Here is a 20,475-nt window from a genome sequence, read left to right as displayed (position 1 = left end):
TACTTATTAAACACCTGTACCGATATTCGAAACCTAAGAATAATATTGAGAGTGGCAACACTGTAGTTAGTCGTATTGTCCTTTTCTAGCATATAGGTCCCTCTCTCTCACACACATTCCCACCACAGAGCAGATTGCTTTTTGACAGTTAACCGCAAAAAAAATGATTGTATTAGATTCATAATTGTTACATATTTGCCGTGACTTATTTTTAAAACGTGTTTTCAATAAAAAAGACACATCAAGATTGTTTACCTTATTTCTAATGCTAAAATATAACGACCTACACGTCGGCTTAAGTCGCAAGCCTCGGAACTCCTCCGGGGGAGTTACGAGGTTTACGACTTTAAGTATTGTTGTCCAAGGTATCAATTACTAATTTCCTTGAAATGGAGTTACGAGGTTTGCGACTTAAGCCGATAATATCACTTCAGTAAGTTATCTAGAACTTACCTGTAGAAAACGCGCTGAAAATAAATGAAAATTGGGTGTTGCTATTCATTTACGTAGGTATCTTGAATTGATCTAATATTCATAATACGGAAATTGAAGACACTTGTAGCGGTTGTTGAACCTACATGAATATGAAGACTCGATTATGGATGGTAGACCCAAATTTCCTTTTGACCAAGCACAATGGGAAAAAATAACCCAGAACGGTATAGTTGGGGCTGAATTGACCCGTCCAAATTCATAGACATCTTTCTCATTTTTAACTCATCTTAGGAAGCAAAGGTTTACTAGATCTAAAATCAGAATTTTATCAAAACCCGTTAAATATTATTTTCGAATACCTACTATAAATAACTATGTCAAGATTATTTATAGAAAATAATCATATCAAGATTATCATGGTGTTAAGAAATTTATCAAAACAAATTTGTTTTGATACGAAGCCAATCCTGTTTGAAGAGAAGTACCTATAGAATATAAGTATATTTTGTATCACTTCCTTTTAAGACCTTATTTTATTATACACATTAGGGCATAGTGCGAGATTACAGATTTGTTAGATAAAGTTAGGGGCAAATGTATGAACACGCACTTAACACTAAACAGGCCCTAAACGAGCCTTAGGTTGTGTTTAGTTGGCCTTTTAACAAAGACCTACATATAGTATAACGTACAATTCCTATCTCCTAAAAAGAAGGAACTTGTAGATATCTTTCAAATATCTTACATATCACGAGATTCTCGGAATTGCAAATGACAAATATTATATTATGTACGGGTATGTGTGACGGCGACTGGCATTGTCCTTGTGGTATCTACATATAGAAGTAGCACACTTAAATAAACTGCAAACAAAAGTATTTTTCACGCTCACAGTTGTGTGTAAGATGTAAGATATGTACTTATATAGCTGAATCATACGACTGGTATGTGATGTTACTGCAACGGCACATATTTAACACATTTATTGTCATTTTAACATTTATTTTAAATATTATTTTTCTGTCATTATACGTAGGTTGCGGGTTAAAACCCCGAATCATACTAAATCGTAAAATTATTCAATGTTAATATGTTTCACAACAGTTTAAATTCGGGTAAGCATAGAGTTGTAATTTTATTAATACTTGTACTTTGAAGAGTAGATAAGGGTGGGAATAGTTGGTGTTTGACACGCCCCGTTCAAATTTACCAGGCGTTTGATGACGCACTGTGCAGACACTAGCGTGTTAATGAGGCACACCTAATTTTTACACGATAAATAGTAGTTTCACGTAATGCATGACCTGTAGTAAGTAACACTGAATTTGAGAGAATAGAAAAAGTAAAAAAAATAAAAACGTATTGACATCTGACATTCATTACCATCATTTAGTTCAGAGAAACAACATACTTTTATATATGTGCATACATCTAAGTAATAAGTAGTTTATACCTATCACTGTTTATGTTTGTTGAATGAAGATATTTCACAATAGGGTCAAGTATAAAAGGGAGGGCGGGATTCTAATCTATTCGACGAAGCAACTCGGATAATTATGATAGAACTTCGGTGTACCCTTATTTTATCGCCAAATTTTTTGCAGAATTTTTTTTATACCTACAGAAAATTATTCATAGAATAATCGAATCGCACATTTTTGTTACAATTAATTCTGTTTCTTCGATTATTCATTTCAAAGAAACATATTTTGTAACTTGATTAAAATTCAGAATATTTATTCAAAGATTTAAAAAAAAAAAAGACTGACTGTAGAATTATTATTCATTGAATATTATTTGTGCGACACTACAGTTCACAGAATATTAATTTAAACAATTATTATTTTAAAAAATTACCTTTCACATACTTGTAGTATTCATTAAAAATTGCTAAAAAAGGAGTTTAGGTTAGTTTAGAGCTGCAACTTCTAAGAAAACGAACCCTTGCTGGAAAAGTGGGTTAGGTTAGGTTAGAACTGCGACCCCCAAGAAAACGAAAGGTTACCAGAAAAGTGGGTTAGGTTAGGTTAGAACTGCGACCCCCAACGAACTGTTGCCAGAAAAGTGGGTTAGGTTAGAACTGCGACCCCCATAAAAACGAAATTTATCCATAAAAGTGGGTTAGGTTAGAACTGCGACCCCTAAGAAAACGAAATGTTGCCAGAAAAGTGGGTTAGGTTAGAACGCCAACCCCTAAAAACGAATTCCTTCCAGAGAAGCAGATTGCGTTAAATTAACGACTAAATAAATAAAATTCAACTAAATGACTATTCTGTATATTAAATTTTGGTGAACCGTATTTATAAGAAGTGACTTTTCTACAGATCGATGATTCTGTGAAATGAAATTACATGAACAAATTGTTCTTGAAACAAAACTAATGTTTGAATTTTTTTGTGAAACATAACGAATCCGAACTAAAATTATTTGAAGTCAATATTCTATGTAAAGATTATTTGGCGATTTGATATTACTTGAAAAATTTTCTGTGAAACGAAAATCTGCAGAAAACTTTACGGCAAAATAAAGGTAAACCTAGAACTTCACTTATCAAGTTCGTTTAGTCATTAATTATTTATTTATTACTATTTTTAGTTAATTTTGGTCTAGTTATTATTAAATAATAACTGTTATTATTAAATTACTAGACCTAAATGAACTATCTTACAATGTCTGAACGCTGCTTTATCGAAGTTAAACTTCAACTCTTTATATGAGTATATGACAGTCAATATTGTAAACAGATACATACCTGTCGCGTAAAACATCAAAATATAAAATGTAAATTGGTAACATGATCAATGTATTAAAAGGAAAATAGCTAGAAATATTTGCTTTGTTAATTTCAGAATATCTTCGGTGTATGCTTCCTAAATAATTGAATCACATTGGTGCGTTGTCGGATTTTTAATATCAGAACTGACGCTCTTACACACACAGTCCCCAATTTAAACAATAAAACAGCGATCCAACGACAATCCGGCCTAGTTGACGAGAATCAACCTAAAATTGACCATTATCTTAAAGCCAAAATGTAACAAGAACATTAAATCTTCTACGTCCGGTTTCAGATTAAATGACAATTTAGAACTGAAAGAAGCGGATTCTGGCAGATGCCGACCCAAGGGTACCGCTAGCTTGATCATGGCGATCATGCAAGTCGATAGAAAAACATATGACAGTAGTCCGTCTTCGAATATAAAATCATCTAAAGCGCTAACACATGTCGATCACCAGCGTATACTTAATCATAACGGTTAAAATGCATAGAACCAACGCGTACAATTCTAAACCCAAAGGATAAACCAAACCTAAATTCGCTCGGAAGTCTTGCTATAAATGACATAATCTTCTGCATCTCGTTATTTTTCTGTGACCGCATTTAATAATTGTGGTGCCAATGGAACTCATAATCAGACGAACCTTGAATATTTTCTCATGTAACAATTATTATGTGCGTTACACAATGCGCTTAAAACCAGATGACATAAATAGGTAGTAGGTATTTACTGTGATAATTAATGTAACATTGTAATCAACTCGTCTGTTATACAAAATATCCTTTCCTTAATTCGAAATATCCAAATCCAAAATAAATATACAATCAAACTAAAAATTCCAAACTAGAAATGGTAAATAATAAATATGATAAAATAAAAATGCACTTCCAACTTGAGTAGTTTTCTGCATGGAGAAAGAGCAACAAGGATATAAAGTGCATTGGGTTACTTCGAAAGCGGGGTATATTTCAAAATGGCAAATATGTATAAAACTACACTTCATACTTACTTTAGCAACGTGGTAGGTTTGGCGAAGTTTAATCTTATGTTAATTAATTGACCGAAGCGAAGCGAAGGTCTACGTTTTGACTCGGGCATTTTGCTTTCGTATGTCCGGATGTTCTCCTCTACAGGTCGCAATTCTTAACCGATTCTCGTGAAATTTTGTGACCGAATTTTATGACTAAATAAATTTTTTTTGTCAATCCGGTTTTTGGAAATTTAAAAAAATGGCGGAGTCGTAATACCTGGCGCCTAAACAAATAGTCGTATCGATATTATAAGAGTTTTTTCTTTTTGAGACATGTTTACAGAGTTAATAGCAAAAAATGCAGAAAAAAATTATCGCTGGTTTAGGCGGTATTTAGATATTTAGTTTTGTATTTCCGGATGTTCTCCTCTACAGGTCGCAATTCTTAACCGATTCTCATGAAATTTTGTGACCAGATTCTATGACTAAATAAAATTTTTTTGTCAATCCGGTTTTTTGAAATTTTTAAAAATGGCGGTGTCGTGATACCTGTCGCCTAAACAAATAGGTCGTATCGATATCATAAGAGTTTTTTCTTTTTGATATATGTTTATAGATTAAATGGCCAAAAATTCAGAAAATTTGTATCACTGGTTTCGGCGGTATTTAGATATTTAGTTTTTACTTGAGAATGAGTAGCTAAATTTCGTCAGCTTTAGTAAGAACTATCATGGCGCAATTTGCAAACGTTCGCTTTTTTGTTTGCATAGGGAGGTCCCTGGTTCCATCCCCAGTAATTGTATGCTGCTACATAACTTTTTGTATTTTTTTATACTTAAATTTCGTATCAATTGTTGTTTTTTATTTTATTTTTTTATTTTGAAAAAATGAAAAAAAAGCGTATTTTTTATTTATCAAGCGCGGGCTAAGCGCATTCGTTTATTTTTTGCAACAGATGATGGCTTTTTGCGCTTTAAAGAAAATTTGATTCTTGAATATACGGCGCCATACCTTTGGCCTATGCTCGTCTAGATGGCGACACCATTTTATATTTAACAATTTTTACTCATATCAGTAAAAGAACATGGGTCAAAATCATATGGCGTTCTAAAAATAAAAAAAATCATTTATCCATACATACAGTGTTGGCCGAAAGTTAATGCGAATTGAAAATGTTGGCCATTAACCATTATAAATTGAACCTTAAACCGTAACGGACGATTACAGATTACGGTTCAATTTATAATGGTTAATGGCCAGCATTTTCAATTTGGATTAACTTTCGGCCAACACTGCATACATATATACATTTATTGATTTTTTTTTTTTCATTTTCATTTTAATCCTGTATCGAAAGATGGCAGTAAATTTACTGTGACTACAAAATTTAGTATGACAATAACCCTCTACTACATATAGGGACCGTGCGCGTTGGAGGGTCTGCCATCTTGTGGCCTGAATCGGAAACATGTACATTGCCAAAACAAGTTCTACCATCTACCGTTCTTGTAGGTACGTTTCCTTATGCATAGTAGGTTCTGTCATCTTGTGGGCTACATCGGAAGCATAAACGACACATTTACGCCTCACGCCAAAAATCTGACGGCTCCTATTTTACCCCCTATAGTTCACGCACGCCCACTATAGGGACCGTGCGCGTTGGAGGGCCTGCCATCTTGTGGCCTGAATCGGAAACATATGTGCACATGTACATTGCCAAAGCAAGTGCTACCATCTACCGTTCTCGTAAGTACGTTTCCTTGTGCATAGTAGGTTCTGCCATCTCGTGGGCTACATCGGAATCATAAACTACACATCTACGCTTCGCGCCAAAGATCTGACGGCTCCTGTGCTGCCCCCTATAGTTCATGCACGTCCCCTATACACTTTATTCTCTTTAGATTAGATATTTAAATTCTTACTCGAGAATAAGTAACCAAATTTCGTCAGCTCATCTAAATGCTATCATAGCGCAGTTGGAAAGACGCTTACAAGCAAGGATATGGGAATAGGTTCCCGGTTCGATCCCCAATAAATGCAATTTTTTTTGTTTATTTTTTGCACTTAAACATCGTATTGCTGATTGATCAAGCGAGCGCGAAGCGCTAGGTAAGCGTATTCGTTTGAGTTTTTGTTTGAACATTTTTTTTTGCGGTTTTAGTTCAAGGGCATGGCTGTTCCAGGAGTCAATTTCCACTTACGTTTATAGCATGGGCGGTCACCATCCATAAATCGCAGGGGTTAACATTGCCTAGGGTAGTGGTCGACCTTGGGCTCAGGGAACTAGCTGTAGGTTGCTCGTACGTTGCGCTTTCCCGGGCTCAAAGTCTAACTAATAATAATGTTAGTTAGACTTTGAGCCTTTTAATTTGGATCGTCTCGCTAAAATGGCCCATAATTTCCGCAAATCATTTTTTCTTCGAGGCAATTACTCCGTTCTCATTTTTTCCCAGTGGAATTTCTTCGCTTTATTTAATTTTTCGTGTACATTTTTTCATAAACTAAATTTTCCTTTTCTCAATTTATTCCCTTTTCTTTTTAATCCCAGTAGTTAAAATAACCAGTAGGTTTTTTTTTTTCACTAACTAAATATTCTCTATCTCCACATTTTCTCTTTTTTTTAATGCTAGTGGTAAAAATAACCTGCTTTTTTTCAAATAGGTAGGTTAGGGTTATTTTTTTTGATGACCCTATAAACGAAACTGCTCCCAGAGATAGGTAGGTTAGGGTTATTTTTTTTTGATGACCCTAAAAACGAAACTGCTCCCAGAGATAGGTAGGTTAGGGTTATTTTTTTTTGATGACCCTAAAAACGAATCTGCTCCCAGAGATAGGTATGGTTAGAGTTATTGGCTGGCAGCGTTTGGTTTTTTACTTGTAGTTTTTTAGATTATGTTTTAATTTTAGTGTTTTTGATATTTGTTGTATGTGAAATACCTACAAGTAACAAATATAATTACTACACTATTAACATACAGTAACAAGAAAATATTATCCTAGATATTTAAAAGAACGAAAACTATAAGGAAAAGATTAATTTAAAAATATTAAAAATAGGCGATTGCGGAAGAAAACCATTGGGAAAATATGGGAACGGAGTAATTGCTACCGAGAATGAATGATTTCGGGAAATTATGGGCAACGCAAAATATGAGAACGGAGTAATTGCCTCGAAGAAAAAATGATTTTCGGAAATTATGGGCCACACTCGCGCACGAAGCTTCTTAGTTGCAGTTTACAGGTTAATTCAAAGGTAATGTTGGTTTCCTAACATAGGTAGAGTTAGACCAAGAAAAGTCTGCAGAGATTTTGACACTGGCACAAATAACATTGGCACTGCGTGTGCTGTCAAAATCTCTGCAGACTTTTCTTGGTCTAACTCTATCCACTTTTCTATACAATTAGTATGGCGACGTATATACTTAAGGGGCATCGACCGTACACTGACATCGGGATGATATTTTTATCATGTTATTTAGTAGTCATCGTGCGTCTCGCTTGCGCCAATACATGTACGGACAAGAACGACTGAAATGCACGATAACTAAATGACATCAGTTAGATGAATTTTGTAAGCAATTGATAGTTAAGTTTTTATGGTCAAATTAGATTCTCTAAATTCTTCAAAACAACGGAACCATACATTTATTCAGTTTTAAACTCTGCTCGCGAGGTCTACAGCTCACAGAGCCACTAGTAATATTTGTATGTAATAAAAATATCACTAATCACTACACCTTATAAAACAAAGTCCTCCGCCGCATCTGTCTGTTTCTGAGTAATGTATGTTCGAGATAAACTCAAAAACTACTGAACGGATTTTCATTCGGTTTTCATCTATCGATAAAGTGATTCTTGAGGAAGCTTTAGGTGTAAGTATAATTTGTTAACCCATGCGAAGCAGGTCGCTAGTATCATAAAATTCCAAAATTGATTATTGTTGAATAAACAGGCCTTGCGATTATTTAGAAAGTCAACAGCGGATCAGCGCATGCACAGGCATTGTCCAATACTCATAGTTTACAAACGCGTCTTCTACGTTTTTTTATTGAAGTTATTGTTACCAGAGCCCATCTACTAAGCTCGTTTGTAATGGCGATTATTTTATAAACAAGGTCATAAAACCTTCAGTTCATCGTTCTCAATGTACTCGACCATTCATAAACATAATACATGCTGCACGGTGATTATTAAACATTAATGTCTTATAGGCCGTGTCTACATATTAGTCATTGTTATACTTAACAATTTTCAGGCATTTGCAGTTAATGCATTCACTGCCAGTGCAAGCTACGTGCTACGTTCATAGCCGATACCATATTTTTGTAGCAAATTCTAGCAAAAATTTAGCTGTAATGTCGCTTAAGGGAATCAAGGAGGCGGCCCTGGATGGAGTCAAATGGAGAGAGCTACACCGACAAGAGTCTTTAAGGGGCCCACCGATTACCAGTCCGCCGGACGATATCAGCCTGTCAGTTGACCGCAAAAGGCCACACACTAAACAGTTCTCTGTCAGTTTTCGGCCTGACGACTTACACGAACCGATAGTGTGTGGCCGCCTGACGATTCCAGTCAGCGCCGACAGATATCCGCCGGACAGTCCGTGGCCTCGAGTCCAGTCAAACACACATCATGAGGTAGCCGGCCGGCGATCGACACACGTTACAGCATTAGTAAATTCTACTTTATTCCTAGTACTTAAGAGTTCATAGTCCCTAAAATAAGCATACGACTTTTTGTCTTCGAACATCACGGATCCAATACTTAATTTATGACGCTGATATTTGCTTGTAATTTCATACACAATTTTAAGGCCAGTAGACCTTATTAACCTTAAATACGGTAGGGCTTCTGTCAAATTGAAATAGAATCAGTAAAAAAAAAAACAGATATGTACGTTAGTAAAATTCAACTTTAATTCTAGTATAGTTAGAGTTCATAGTTGGTTCATAGGCATCATTTTAATTTTAAGGCATGAATACAACAATGCGAAGGTTGCATAGTATCTAGTTTGTCAAGACTTTTCTTTATTTATCATGTTGTTACCTCGCAACTGTTGTTTACTGTCAGTCAAAAATAAATGTCATAGAGAGAATTATAACATAAACCTTATTTTTTTCTCTATTAATTTTAAATGTGACATGTTATTATTGTATTTGCATGGCTTATATATTTGAAAATACAGACTTGATTATTGATTGCTGGAAGAGTAAGTAACCGAGTAAAAAAGGAGCAAACATTGAAAGATTCAAATAGGGAAATTAGCGTCCCAATATACCAACACTGGTTAAAATTTTAATAGTTCTCAAGACAACGCCGGGAGGTATACCTTCGATGGCGTTCACGGCAGCTATTAGCAATGAAAAGACTAGCTATTGTGCGTTTTGATTCCGCTATAAAGACACGTGGTAGAAACACTAGCGCAAGTATGGAGGTACCTGCTTAGACAAGAGATAAGACCTACGCTTGAAATTCTTCAGCTACAAGTGGGATCCGAATTATGACATCATTAATTCATTCCGTTTTAAGTTAAGAGAATATCTGGAGCAAACTGTGTTCGGAGTTACAGAGCGTGGCGTGGCGATATTACCTACCCGAAATTCTCGTAATATGTGACAATTATTACAAAAAAAGGATATGGAGTCACAAGCTGCAAGCGGTGGATTCAACATACTTTTACTTACACCGGCTCTTATTTAGGTACTATCTATGTATACCAAATTGAAAAAAATGAAAATACTTTACTGTTATGTTTTTGTTATATTCATTCTACTCTTTTAAACGTTTTCTACATAATATTAGGTCTACTTGGCCGGTACCCGAGTGATTTTTTTGTTTGATACCTTGTAATAAATAATTTGGCCAAGCCCGAGATAGCTCGAGGCATTTAGTGTTCCGCTCGCATCGTTATATTTTACAGAGGTTGTTTGCCTGTTTTTAGGATTCCGTATTCAACTACCCTATAGGAACCCTTATAGTTTCGCAACCCTTGTAGTTTTACTACATATTTAATATATCATTAATTCTTCTTCGGCGGGAACGGACTCGATTAGATGCATAGCCTGCATCAAAAGTACGTCGCGGGGACGGTAATTTGTGTTTTGGGAAAGTATCCTATGAAACTCAGTGACACATTCATCCTCGATGTAATCATTTGCAAGTATATACGAAAAGCGAGCCATTGTATTCGACAACAACCTAGTGCGTAGGTGGCCTTTGTGGCACATACAGTAAACAAACCACATTGACACATCACACGTCACGTCAATCACATGGCCTACCGCGAAACAAGAAAATCGAAATTTCGTTATCTAATCTCTCTATCACTCTTGCATATTCGAGCGATAAAGAGGCAGATAACTAAATTTCGATTTTCGCGTTTACCGGTAGGCCCTTGTTAACAAACCGCCTTGATGCATCAATGTCATATTTTATTGTCTGTGAAAACTTGTCAAAAACAGTTTAAGGCACAGTATGTATAAGTTAGTCTATGAATTTACTGAGTCGGTAGTGCTGCACTCTGGCGGCAGAACATTGCAGTAATATCCCCTTTTAACCAGGTTTCACTATAGTAGTCAAAAATATGTTTACATTTTTTGCCTTATTACAAAGGAATAAGGTCCAAAAGTGTAAACATTATCTTTGACGTCGACTGTCCATTTTGATGAAAAAATTAAACTAGTTGAAAAACATGAAACTGAAGGCTCTCGACTGACAGCAGATGACGGCCAACAGGCCACCGGCCGGCTATCTGATAATGTGTGTGTAAATTGGCCTGCAGGCCACGGACTGTCCGGCAGATATCTGTCGACGCTGACCGGAATCGACGAGCCGTAGTTCGAATAGCCGTCAGTCCAAAATCTGAAGTAGAACTGTTAATGTGTGGCCTTTTGCGATCAACTGACAGGCTGATATCGTCCGGCGAACTGTCAATTTGTAGGGACCTGTCAAAATTATATCAGACTATTGCCGGCGGACGGCCGTACGGTGGGAAACTGACGACTCGTCTGTAGTCGCAGAGGTGGCAGCAGACCATTGCCGGCCGGCAATAATCGCTTATGTTTGTGGACGTTATTGGTCTAGGACGGCAGGCCGCCCGATAAGGCCAGAGACTGCAGGCGGACTGGTAATCAGTGGGCCCCTTAACTCTTAAATTTACGACGACGAGCAAAAAAAGCGCCTACTAACAGGGAACCCATCTAATGGGTCACTGGCAGTGAATGCCTTAATAATTCACGATTCTTTGCTTGGCTTTTTAAATATGGAAGTACAAACAGCGGACTTAATATTTACCTCAAGGCCTATCCTAGCCCTGCTATTTGTACAAAAGCCACATTTTTATTCGAAAATTTGAAGTCAAAAACACAGCCAATATTGGCGTGACTGCATTTTGAAAATGACTTCCAAGTAACAGGGCGATCGTACCCTCCAGACCAAGATTTGAGTGTTGATAGGGAACTGTAAGCACGCAAGCGGCAGGTAGCCATAGTACTACGTACTATGTACTATGTACATACCTATCAAGATTCAATCTACATAAAACGTTTCAGGCGTTTAATAGGTTTATGGTTGTTGGCCGGCTATAAATAGTAACTACATTTCTATGACAAGGGTCAACGTTTCAGGCATAAAACCCATGGTGACGTTAACAAAGCCAGTGGACAGAAAGACTTGTAACTTGCGGAGTAGCACGCAACAGCTTTATTTAGGTACTACCCTTGTAAAAAAACCGGGCAAGTGCGAGTGGGACTCGCGCACGAAGGGTTCCGTACCATAATGAAAAAAAAACCGGAAAAAATGCAAAAAAAAAACGGTCACCCATCCAAGTACTGACCACGCCCGACGTTGCTTAACTTTGGTCAAAAATCACGTTTGTTGTATGGGAGCCCCATTTAAATCTTTATTTTATTCTGTTTTTAGTATTTGTTGTTATAGCGGCAACAGAAATACATCATCTGTGAAAATTTCAACTGTCTAGCTATCACGGTTCGTGAGATACAGCCTGGTGACAGACAGACGGACGGACGGACAGCGAAGTCTTAGTAATAGGGTCCCGTTTTACCTTTTGGGTACGGAACCCTAAAAATAGACAATATTTATTTGTAATACAAGTATGGGAAGTAGGTATAGTCGCCATCGAATATATTGGAGCGGCCAAGGCGCTCACGAATATCAGAACACGCGTTTATTGGCAAGGCGTTAGAGTGCGTGTTCAGATATTTTGACCACCTCGGCCGCTCCGATATATCTGATGGCCGTACAGTGGCAAATTAGGTAATTTTAACGAGTATTTGGAATCTTTTAGGAAGCAGTGGTGTCAGATTTGTTAGCTGTAAGTCATGTTGAAAAACAGCTCACGAGTAGTGAGGTATTTAAGTGCGTAAGAATAAGAATCAACAATGAGTTAAGCACCTATTATTCTTTAAGGATAAAGCCAAGTTGTCACAACAAGTGGTTCTATCAGGTTCGATCACAAAGAGCCTGTATAAGGTTATTCATTTCAACAGGACAAACAAATGCCATTTGTGCCATTATTTGTACATTACCGTTGTGCACAATGGTCATTTACTGGCGGTACTATCGTGTAAATTACTGTGCATGTTCGAATAGTGACACGCGTATTCGCGATAGAAATTGTAGTGGCCACACGCTAATTGTTATACCCACTGTGGTTCAAGTGCGAGTAGTAGTTTAGCGACAACAATGCTTAACCATCGGTGGTCTAGCCTTGAGTCCAAATAAGGCCAGGAGCGCATTAGAACTTGTAGTTACGAGCGAGATAAAGCGCGAGTAATTTCAAAACAAAATCTAATATCCAATCAAGATCATGTTTTTCAAGTTTCGGTGCAAAGGTCTTGCCAAGATGACGATCATTGATAAACAACGCCAACCGAAACTTAAATAATGTATGGAAATCGTCACGTGAATTTTCGTAGCTTCTGTGATACATTTTTTCGTTTTATTTGGCGTTTGTCGATGACGGATTGACATCTTAGCTAGACCGCCTGGCCTAACAATATGGCACAGTTTACACTTTACAGGGACAGTCACAGACATGTCTCATCATCATCCTCCTAGCGTTTGTCCCGTACTGAGACGGGGTCCGCTTTCCAATTGTTCTCCTTCCACTTCGCTCTATCCTGGACATCGGTTTTCGCTAACCCACAGGCGTTTAAATCTTTGGCGATGACGTTACGCCACCGCAGCCTTGGTTTGGTTTTGGTTGGTTTGCTGCTTGGATATAGACAGACATGTCTATTATTTTCATTTCAGAACTTAGCCCGCTTTGTACATCTGCTCTCGACTGTATGAGGTGGTGACTAAGTGCTCCATATGATAAGCCATCTTTCAATAAACGTTATCCTGACATCCTGAGGAAATTATTAGTGCAATTGGTTGCATGAGCACATCGACACTCGGACAGTAATTTGGGTTTTAAAGTGACTCATGCCACAGAATAAATAATAGTACTACCGTACAGAAAGGAAACTTCCTACAAAACCGAAGTTTGACAGCGGTTCAGGGTCGAATCATGCTATCCCTTTCTAATATATGGCACTATCCCTTTCGGCTATTTAGGGTTGTCAAAATTCAAGTGATTATCTTATCTGTGGTCGTGCATGCAAAAGGAAGTCAAGTGGTGCCAACCCTAATAATTGCTCGGAGCAATGCTGAGCCGAGTGGAGCCGAGTTTGGCCGAAGTCAGGAGTTTCGCACCCCTGCTCATGCACGAATTCTCGGGAAACTGTTGTGTCAAAGTTCTAGTCTTCTTTTGGATAGAGATTTCAGACGCAGTATTTATTTGAATAAGGTATTGGAGTTTTCATCTAGGTGAAGTGTACCTAGATAAAGACATACAAATACTATTATATAAATGCCCGAAAAACTCTGATTTAAAAATTTTGTTATTATACTAGTTACTTATATAAAGAAAGTTTAGGAATATATATAGGCCTAGGTTACTTTAGTTTACGTGGATTTCAAAAGTGGGGATTTGAGCTACTCCATTGGACACTTGGACAGGGACAGAATTTAAAATCAATGTGGAGAAGACCAGCATATAAAAATTGCAGGGAAGACCGTCATAGGTCATAGGGCAAGAACTCTCGTATCTATAAACGTAGGTACGTCGCTCAGATACAGTTAGAAAGGGTCCTTCTGGTCCATCGCCCTTCTGTAATTGGAGTATGTATATAAACGCAAGAGTTAAGAGCTTGTACACGGTCTTCGCTTACAGACGGTCTTCTCCACTTTGAGCTTACCGAAAATCACTGATAGCTCATTTCCGAAACACTGACCCCGCTGCGACTTCCTCGTAAGCATTCGAAGCTGACCTTTCCTTGCGGAATAAATTAATGTAGGTACCTACATAGTACTATACGAGTAGATGACCCCGGGTTATTTTAAGTTCACCAAATTGCACAAAGGGCAACACCCCAAGATACTGAAACTTAATCAATAGCCAGCGATTATTTTCATGACTCAAGTAGATATGCATAGTACCGACTAGTAATGAAAATTGAACGAATTCCGACATTGTACTATTCGATATAGCAATCAATTGTACAATCACTTAGTCAACCAACCGGTTTGAATAAAGGCAGCGGGCGATTGTAAATAAATTTAGTTTGGCATCATCTAACCATTCTCAACAAAATATACGTATAAACGAATTAAATTACTTTCTATGAAAAAAAAAATCAGACACACTAATATTCAATTCGGTTTAAAATATACCTACTTAATTATCATCACTGCCCTTAATAACTTTCGTCGTACTAATTTGTACCTACTTAAATATTATTTTAACACAGGATATCCGTAAAATAAAGTCTAGTGATTCCAAGGATGATACGAGGAAAACGAGATAAAATAATTATAATTTCCTGAGACCAGGAAAACTGTAGTTGAACCGTTCAACTATAGATTTCCTTAACTTGAACGATATTAATGAAATCACGACAAGAATGTACGGCTGCGGTTTCCATTAACAAATGTTATTTTTCTCCCCGTCCCTAGTGACGTAAATTTATGACAACTAGCTCGGAAATGGTATCATTGTCACCGATGTACAACAACCAAGTACACGTAAGTGGTAACTACTAAGTAGGCACGTGCGTGCAACTGTGCAGTAAAAAAATGCAGTCTGCTTTATACCGAGGTTTTCCCAGTAATGCAGTACATTCAACTTGTGTTGTGACTAATCTGAAATGTATACTCCCAGTTTACGGTCCCTAAGTAGGTAATGCTGCAGAAAAATGTGACGTCCCACGGGTGAAGGTACCTTATGGCGGTTGGCGCTTACGCTATTATTGACGCCGCTCCAATACTATTGCGGTGCTATGCGACTTAAGCGCCTGCCGCCATAAGGTACCTTTTTTCGTGGAAGGTCACAAATTCAGTTTTTGTCAGCACCTCCGCTGCAGTAAATACTCGTAATTAACCATAAGTACTTTACATGGGGTACGTTTTGAATAAATACAGCAAATAATGGTTGTTCATTAGGTCGGCACATTATAATAATTTACATGTTTTTAATTTACTTGACGCTAAACATTTTCAAGTCTCTAAAACTTCAACGCATATTGAAGAAGTTATTTAGTCAAAATTATCTCTTGATGAGTGTTTGTACCCTAGTAGGCCCAAATTAAGTACCTACCTACTTCGCTATAGATAATATAATATAAATAAATTTGATTCATAGTATATGTAAAGTACTACTTATACCTAGATCCCTACTTATACTAAGTAAAAGAAACTTCTTAGATATCTTTCCGGCATTCATGCGAGTAGAAAAAATGGTTGTTTATAAAATACATCATAATACTTACTCTTTTTTGTGTCTGTGTTATGTAATTAATTGAAATGTTATTAATATATCTCTGTTAATCGTTTTCATAATGGACATTAATTAACTTTCGGCAAGCCTTGTCCTATGGATTCAGATTCCTGTTCGCTTTGCTTATTCACGTTTGTAGTAGAAGCATAGTAGAACAGGCTCTTATCAAAACCAGTACTATTACACCACTCACCTAAATTGTTAACTATAATAATAGGAATACCTGCCCACTTACTTTGAATTGTACACATTTGAAGGTACGTCCCGACTTTTTATCTTGTTCTTTACTATTCCACGAGCGCACTGATAAGTGATAACACAAATAAATCCACTATGCCAGTCATGGACCTTATTCTAGTATATAAATAAATGAGCATTCGTAGTATCATTTCCGCTTGTCCGATTTCATCAATCCTCTTATCTATAAAGTGTTAAAGTGATAACACTAATAAATCCACTATGCAAGTCATGGACCTTATTCTAGTAAAAAAATAAATGAGCATTCGTAGTATCATTTCCGCTTGTCCGATTTCATCAATTCTCTTATCTACAAAGTGTTAAACAATAGAGGTGGAATTGACCAACACTATTGTCCTTTTTGACAAAAACCACAAAGCGGTAACGGTAAAAGGCACTTTTATTGAACAAAATACAAAAATTTTGGGTCCCATCGTAATCACATGTCATTATTCATTACATTTGAACGGATGTTTCAATGAGATCACACAAAGGAGAGCATACATTTTCGCGTAATAAATTGAGTTTTGTGCCGACGTGACAATAGTATGTAAAGTACTAGTAAAGTGCTAAGTCGGTCAAATTAAAAGGTCGACATTTCGTGCTGAACCTTCATAAAAGTTAAAAAAGGTGTGTAGGAAAATCGATAAAAGGTACGTCTGCTTTTAAAACAATTACATTAGTTAGGACTCCCATGATACTAGAGACCAAACGAGGCAATTATCACAATAATTAGTCTTATTTCTACTTACTTTAATACAAGTAATATTCACTTGGTGATTAATCATCTTCAGTTTAATTTTGTAGTGGAATCCACTCTAAATACATTTCTGATGTTTATAAAAAAAGTTGGTAGACTGTGCTTGAGCATTAAATGATCTTTACAATAATACAAAAGACATCACTGACAATATGTGCTGACGCCACACAGTTGCAAATGTATTGGAAAAATGTTACTAAAAATTTAAGTACCTGTCACCACAATGTCTTGATTTATCTGAATAATTAGTCATACAATACACATAACACAACTATCAAACATGATATCTAACATAGCTCAATTGACCAAATCAGTTAAAGAAAAAAAGAAAAATTAAATTATGAGCAATTAAAACCCTTTTAAGATTATGTCGCCTTATATTATAACAAAATAATGTGAACATATTATATGACTTGGCGGGTCGGCGCGGCGCAACACGCGCAAATAATTATATCAAACTAAAAAACCGATTTTAAAACATGTTAGTACCTACTCTATCATCATTCTGACATAGTAAGTGAAAATGCTTTATTGTGTTAAAAGATAGGTATAGGTAGTACTGAGTGCAATAAATTACCTACTAAAACGTTTATCAACTTTTATGTTTGTCAACATTGTATTACAAACTTTAATTAGGTACGTGTTTAGAAGTATCCATTTTGTTGAAGTTATACAAAGTCTTAAGTCGTTTTTTATTTGGCATTGCGCACTTGTATAAAATTTATCAAATAGAGAAAGTAACAAATTCTAATCAGATCTTTAAAATTAATATGCAACAAACACAGCAAATATTACAGCTAAAATAGTAAATGCTGGTACATTTCGAGCAGCTGAATTACGTTTTATTGATTTATCTGCGTAAGTCTGTAGAAGGCCACATGGCACTTCATGCTTCATTCTAGAACTAGGTGTTTTCCTCATAACGTAACACTGCATTCCGGGTGTGACTTGGATCGGTGCTCCCTTGACGTCCACAGCGTTGACGGTCGTGTTGGTGGTCGTGACGGTCACGGATGACGTCACAGTTCCACCGGTGGCTGGAGCCCCATTAGTCACGTTGCCAGCGTCTGGTGCCGCTCCGGGCGTCACCAGAGTACCGTTTGGCGATAATACGTAAGAAGGCGTATCCTGAGGGTTGGTCGCATTAACGATGGTCGTATTCGTCACGGTGGTTGTAACGGTGGTTTGATTCTGAGAATTCTGTGGCTGTTGTTGTTTAGCCTGTTCGGCGTAAATAAAGCTACTAATCAGCTGACAGTCTATCCTGGTTTCTTCGAAGTCTCCGTTATCTTTCTTGATGCCGAATAAGCATACTTCGCCGGGTTGTGCTTTGTAATTTTGGTAGTTGTTGTTGTTGTTGTTTGAGGATGAATGATGTCCTATGCCATAGCCGGCAACGCCACCAGCGAGGGCTCCAAGGTTGAACAATGCCAGTCCAGCCAACAAAGAACTGTATTTGCTTCCGGAATCTTTGTACTGGTACACGTAACTAGGGGGAGTTCCACGATAGACGGGGTAGCTCATCGCCGGACCGCCATGAGGCGACGCGTAGTGTATTTGCTGAGGAGGATTGTAATGGTAGTGGTGATGAATGTTGGTAGTGCCTCCGCTCGAGCCACCTCTGTTATTGTACCCGTGGTTGTTCGAGCCAGACAGGCCTGAACCAGAGTTAGGATAAGTGTGACTTCCCGAATTGCCTGTTGATGGTGGGTATTTATGTCCTCCGCTATTGGGGTAAGCGTGACTTCCACCGCTGTTTGGATAACTGTGACTTCCTCCGCCGCTCGGATAACTGTGACTACCACCGCTATTTCCACTTAATCCACCAGAAGATGGATAGCTATGGCGGCCCCCACCACCACCGGAGAGACCACCAGAACTAGGATAGGAATGTCTTCCACCGCCTGAGAATCCACCCGATCTGCTACCGCCTCCGCTGCCGAATCTTCCAGCTTGTATAAACTCTACATTAGTTAGCACTAATATCGCGCAAAGAAACACAATCGTGTAACGAAACATGGCGGTATACGTTTTATTATTGCACAACAAATCCGCCTGCGCTCAAGCGCACCGCACTGAAGTTAGTAGCTGACTAGCGACTACACAAATAAACGTTCACTCGGTCGCGACACTCGCGCCCGCTCTGACGGAGGTGTTGAGTGTTGCCACTCCCCAAATTATAAATACCCCAGTTTGACCGAAACAGGTTATAAATATAGTCGTTAACCGTGGCGTGTATACAAAAGGTTAATCGCAAAATTGGTAGACAGAATGTTAACGAATCAAAATCAATTAAAATGTTTTTCAAACTCAAAGGGTAGGACGACACCTGTCATGTCAATACAATTTCGCGAGATTTGGCGTTTTAAGGTTATAAATTATATGGAGATGACAGGAATCATCCTACCCTTCGATTTTGAAAAATATTATATAATTAAGTAGGTACATAGGTATAAATATAAGTACTTACTTGAGTTTATAATGAATAATCGATTGAGAAACGTACACTTTTTAAATACAAGCAGTGTTAGGCATGTACCTACCTATTCGTATTTTTTTATTATTGTTATTACAACTATGTATATGTGTGAGATTGTTTTACAAAAACTAATTTTACTAATTAATTAAGTCTTGGTTTTAAAACGCGCTTTCGACTAGACAATTTAATCGGCGGGTAAATAAAACAAAGTTTTATTTTGATAAATTACACACTATTTAGAAATGTTAACTAGACAGTTAACATTAATTGAACAAGAACGTACTACGTAATACATTTACAAGAACTGTATGCTTACCACGACTGAATTAGCAGTGTCTAACTACCTACATAATATAATAAAAATGGTGTTTAGTAAAAATTAGTCATCCCACATCCATTTTGCAATAAAATGTCAACTTTAAGGGTCAATTTTTTGAGTTGACATCTTATTGAAAAATTAATGTGGGTTGACACATTATTGCTTAACAGCATCCATTATTATGTCAGTGTCAACTAATGGTAGCCGTACTGTAATAAGTAGTTAAACAACTACCTACTACAATTCTTGTAAACCTCGGTGAACAAAAGTCGTCAAATAACCCTTAGTTGCACGGATATTCAACAATTGGCAACACCCAGCGGTATGTTTACCTGCGCCGTCTCGGCCGTTCGCGAAAGTACACAATTAACACATACACACACAGAGACACATTTATAACGAAAGATGCAACAGTTGCCTTGCATGTTGGGGGCTTAATGAATGGGGAACGATGGCTGGGGATTCCTCGTTCGGGATAACCTCAACAGCTGCCAGCTATTTCATTTACCTAAATCATTTTACGTAAAACAACATCACTCTTAACTGCTCGTTGGTGAGACTTATATCTATGCAATAGGGTTTATGTATGTATATAAACTGTGAGTTAACGTTTGGATGATGATGATGGTGATTAATTAGTGATGAGTCATCACGGT

The 20,475-nt window shown here is 37.2% G+C and overlaps 2 protein-coding genes and 1 long non-coding RNA gene across 3 annotated transcripts in view; 1 reads left to right on the top strand and 2 right to left on the bottom strand.

Annotated features, from left to right (window-relative positions):
• Positions 1–12,233, top strand: part of LOC134792923 (uncharacterized) — a 242,032-nt gene extending 229,799 nt beyond the window's left edge. Inside the window, exon 2 of the long non-coding RNA XR_010144483.1 lies at positions 12,187–12,233. This is a non-coding gene — a long non-coding RNA (uncharacterized LOC134792923). The remainder of the gene's footprint in view (positions 1–12,186) is intronic.
• Positions 1–20,475, bottom strand: part of LOC134792917 (adenosine receptor A2b) — a 149,356-nt gene that overhangs the window by 2,835 nt on the left and 126,046 nt on the right. The gene's annotated exons all lie outside the window — the stretch shown is intronic.
• On the bottom strand, positions 16,644–19,134 carry LOC134792918 (epsin-like). Its single transcript, XM_063764372.1, has one exon. The coding sequence runs from the start codon at positions 19,038–19,040 to the stop codon at positions 17,787–17,789; it is 1,254 nt and encodes a 417-aa protein (XP_063620442.1). The 5' UTR covers positions 19,041–19,134; the 3' UTR covers positions 16,644–17,786.

Source organism: Cydia splendana, chromosome 8, assembly GCF_910591565.1.
Source record: "Cydia splendana chromosome 8, ilCydSple1.2, whole genome shotgun sequence".
In the NCBI taxonomy this organism is placed as follows: Eukaryota; Metazoa; Arthropoda; class Insecta; order Lepidoptera; family Tortricidae; genus Cydia; species Cydia splendana.
Note: the sequence above shows the minus strand (reverse complement) of the source record. Positions and strands in the feature narration are given on the sequence as shown.

Excerpts from the sequence above, each read along its gene's own strand:
- LOC134792918 (XM_063764372.1), bottom strand. The coding sequence starts at position 19,040 with ATGTTTCGTTACACGATTGTGTTTCTTTGCGCGATATTAGTGCTAACT.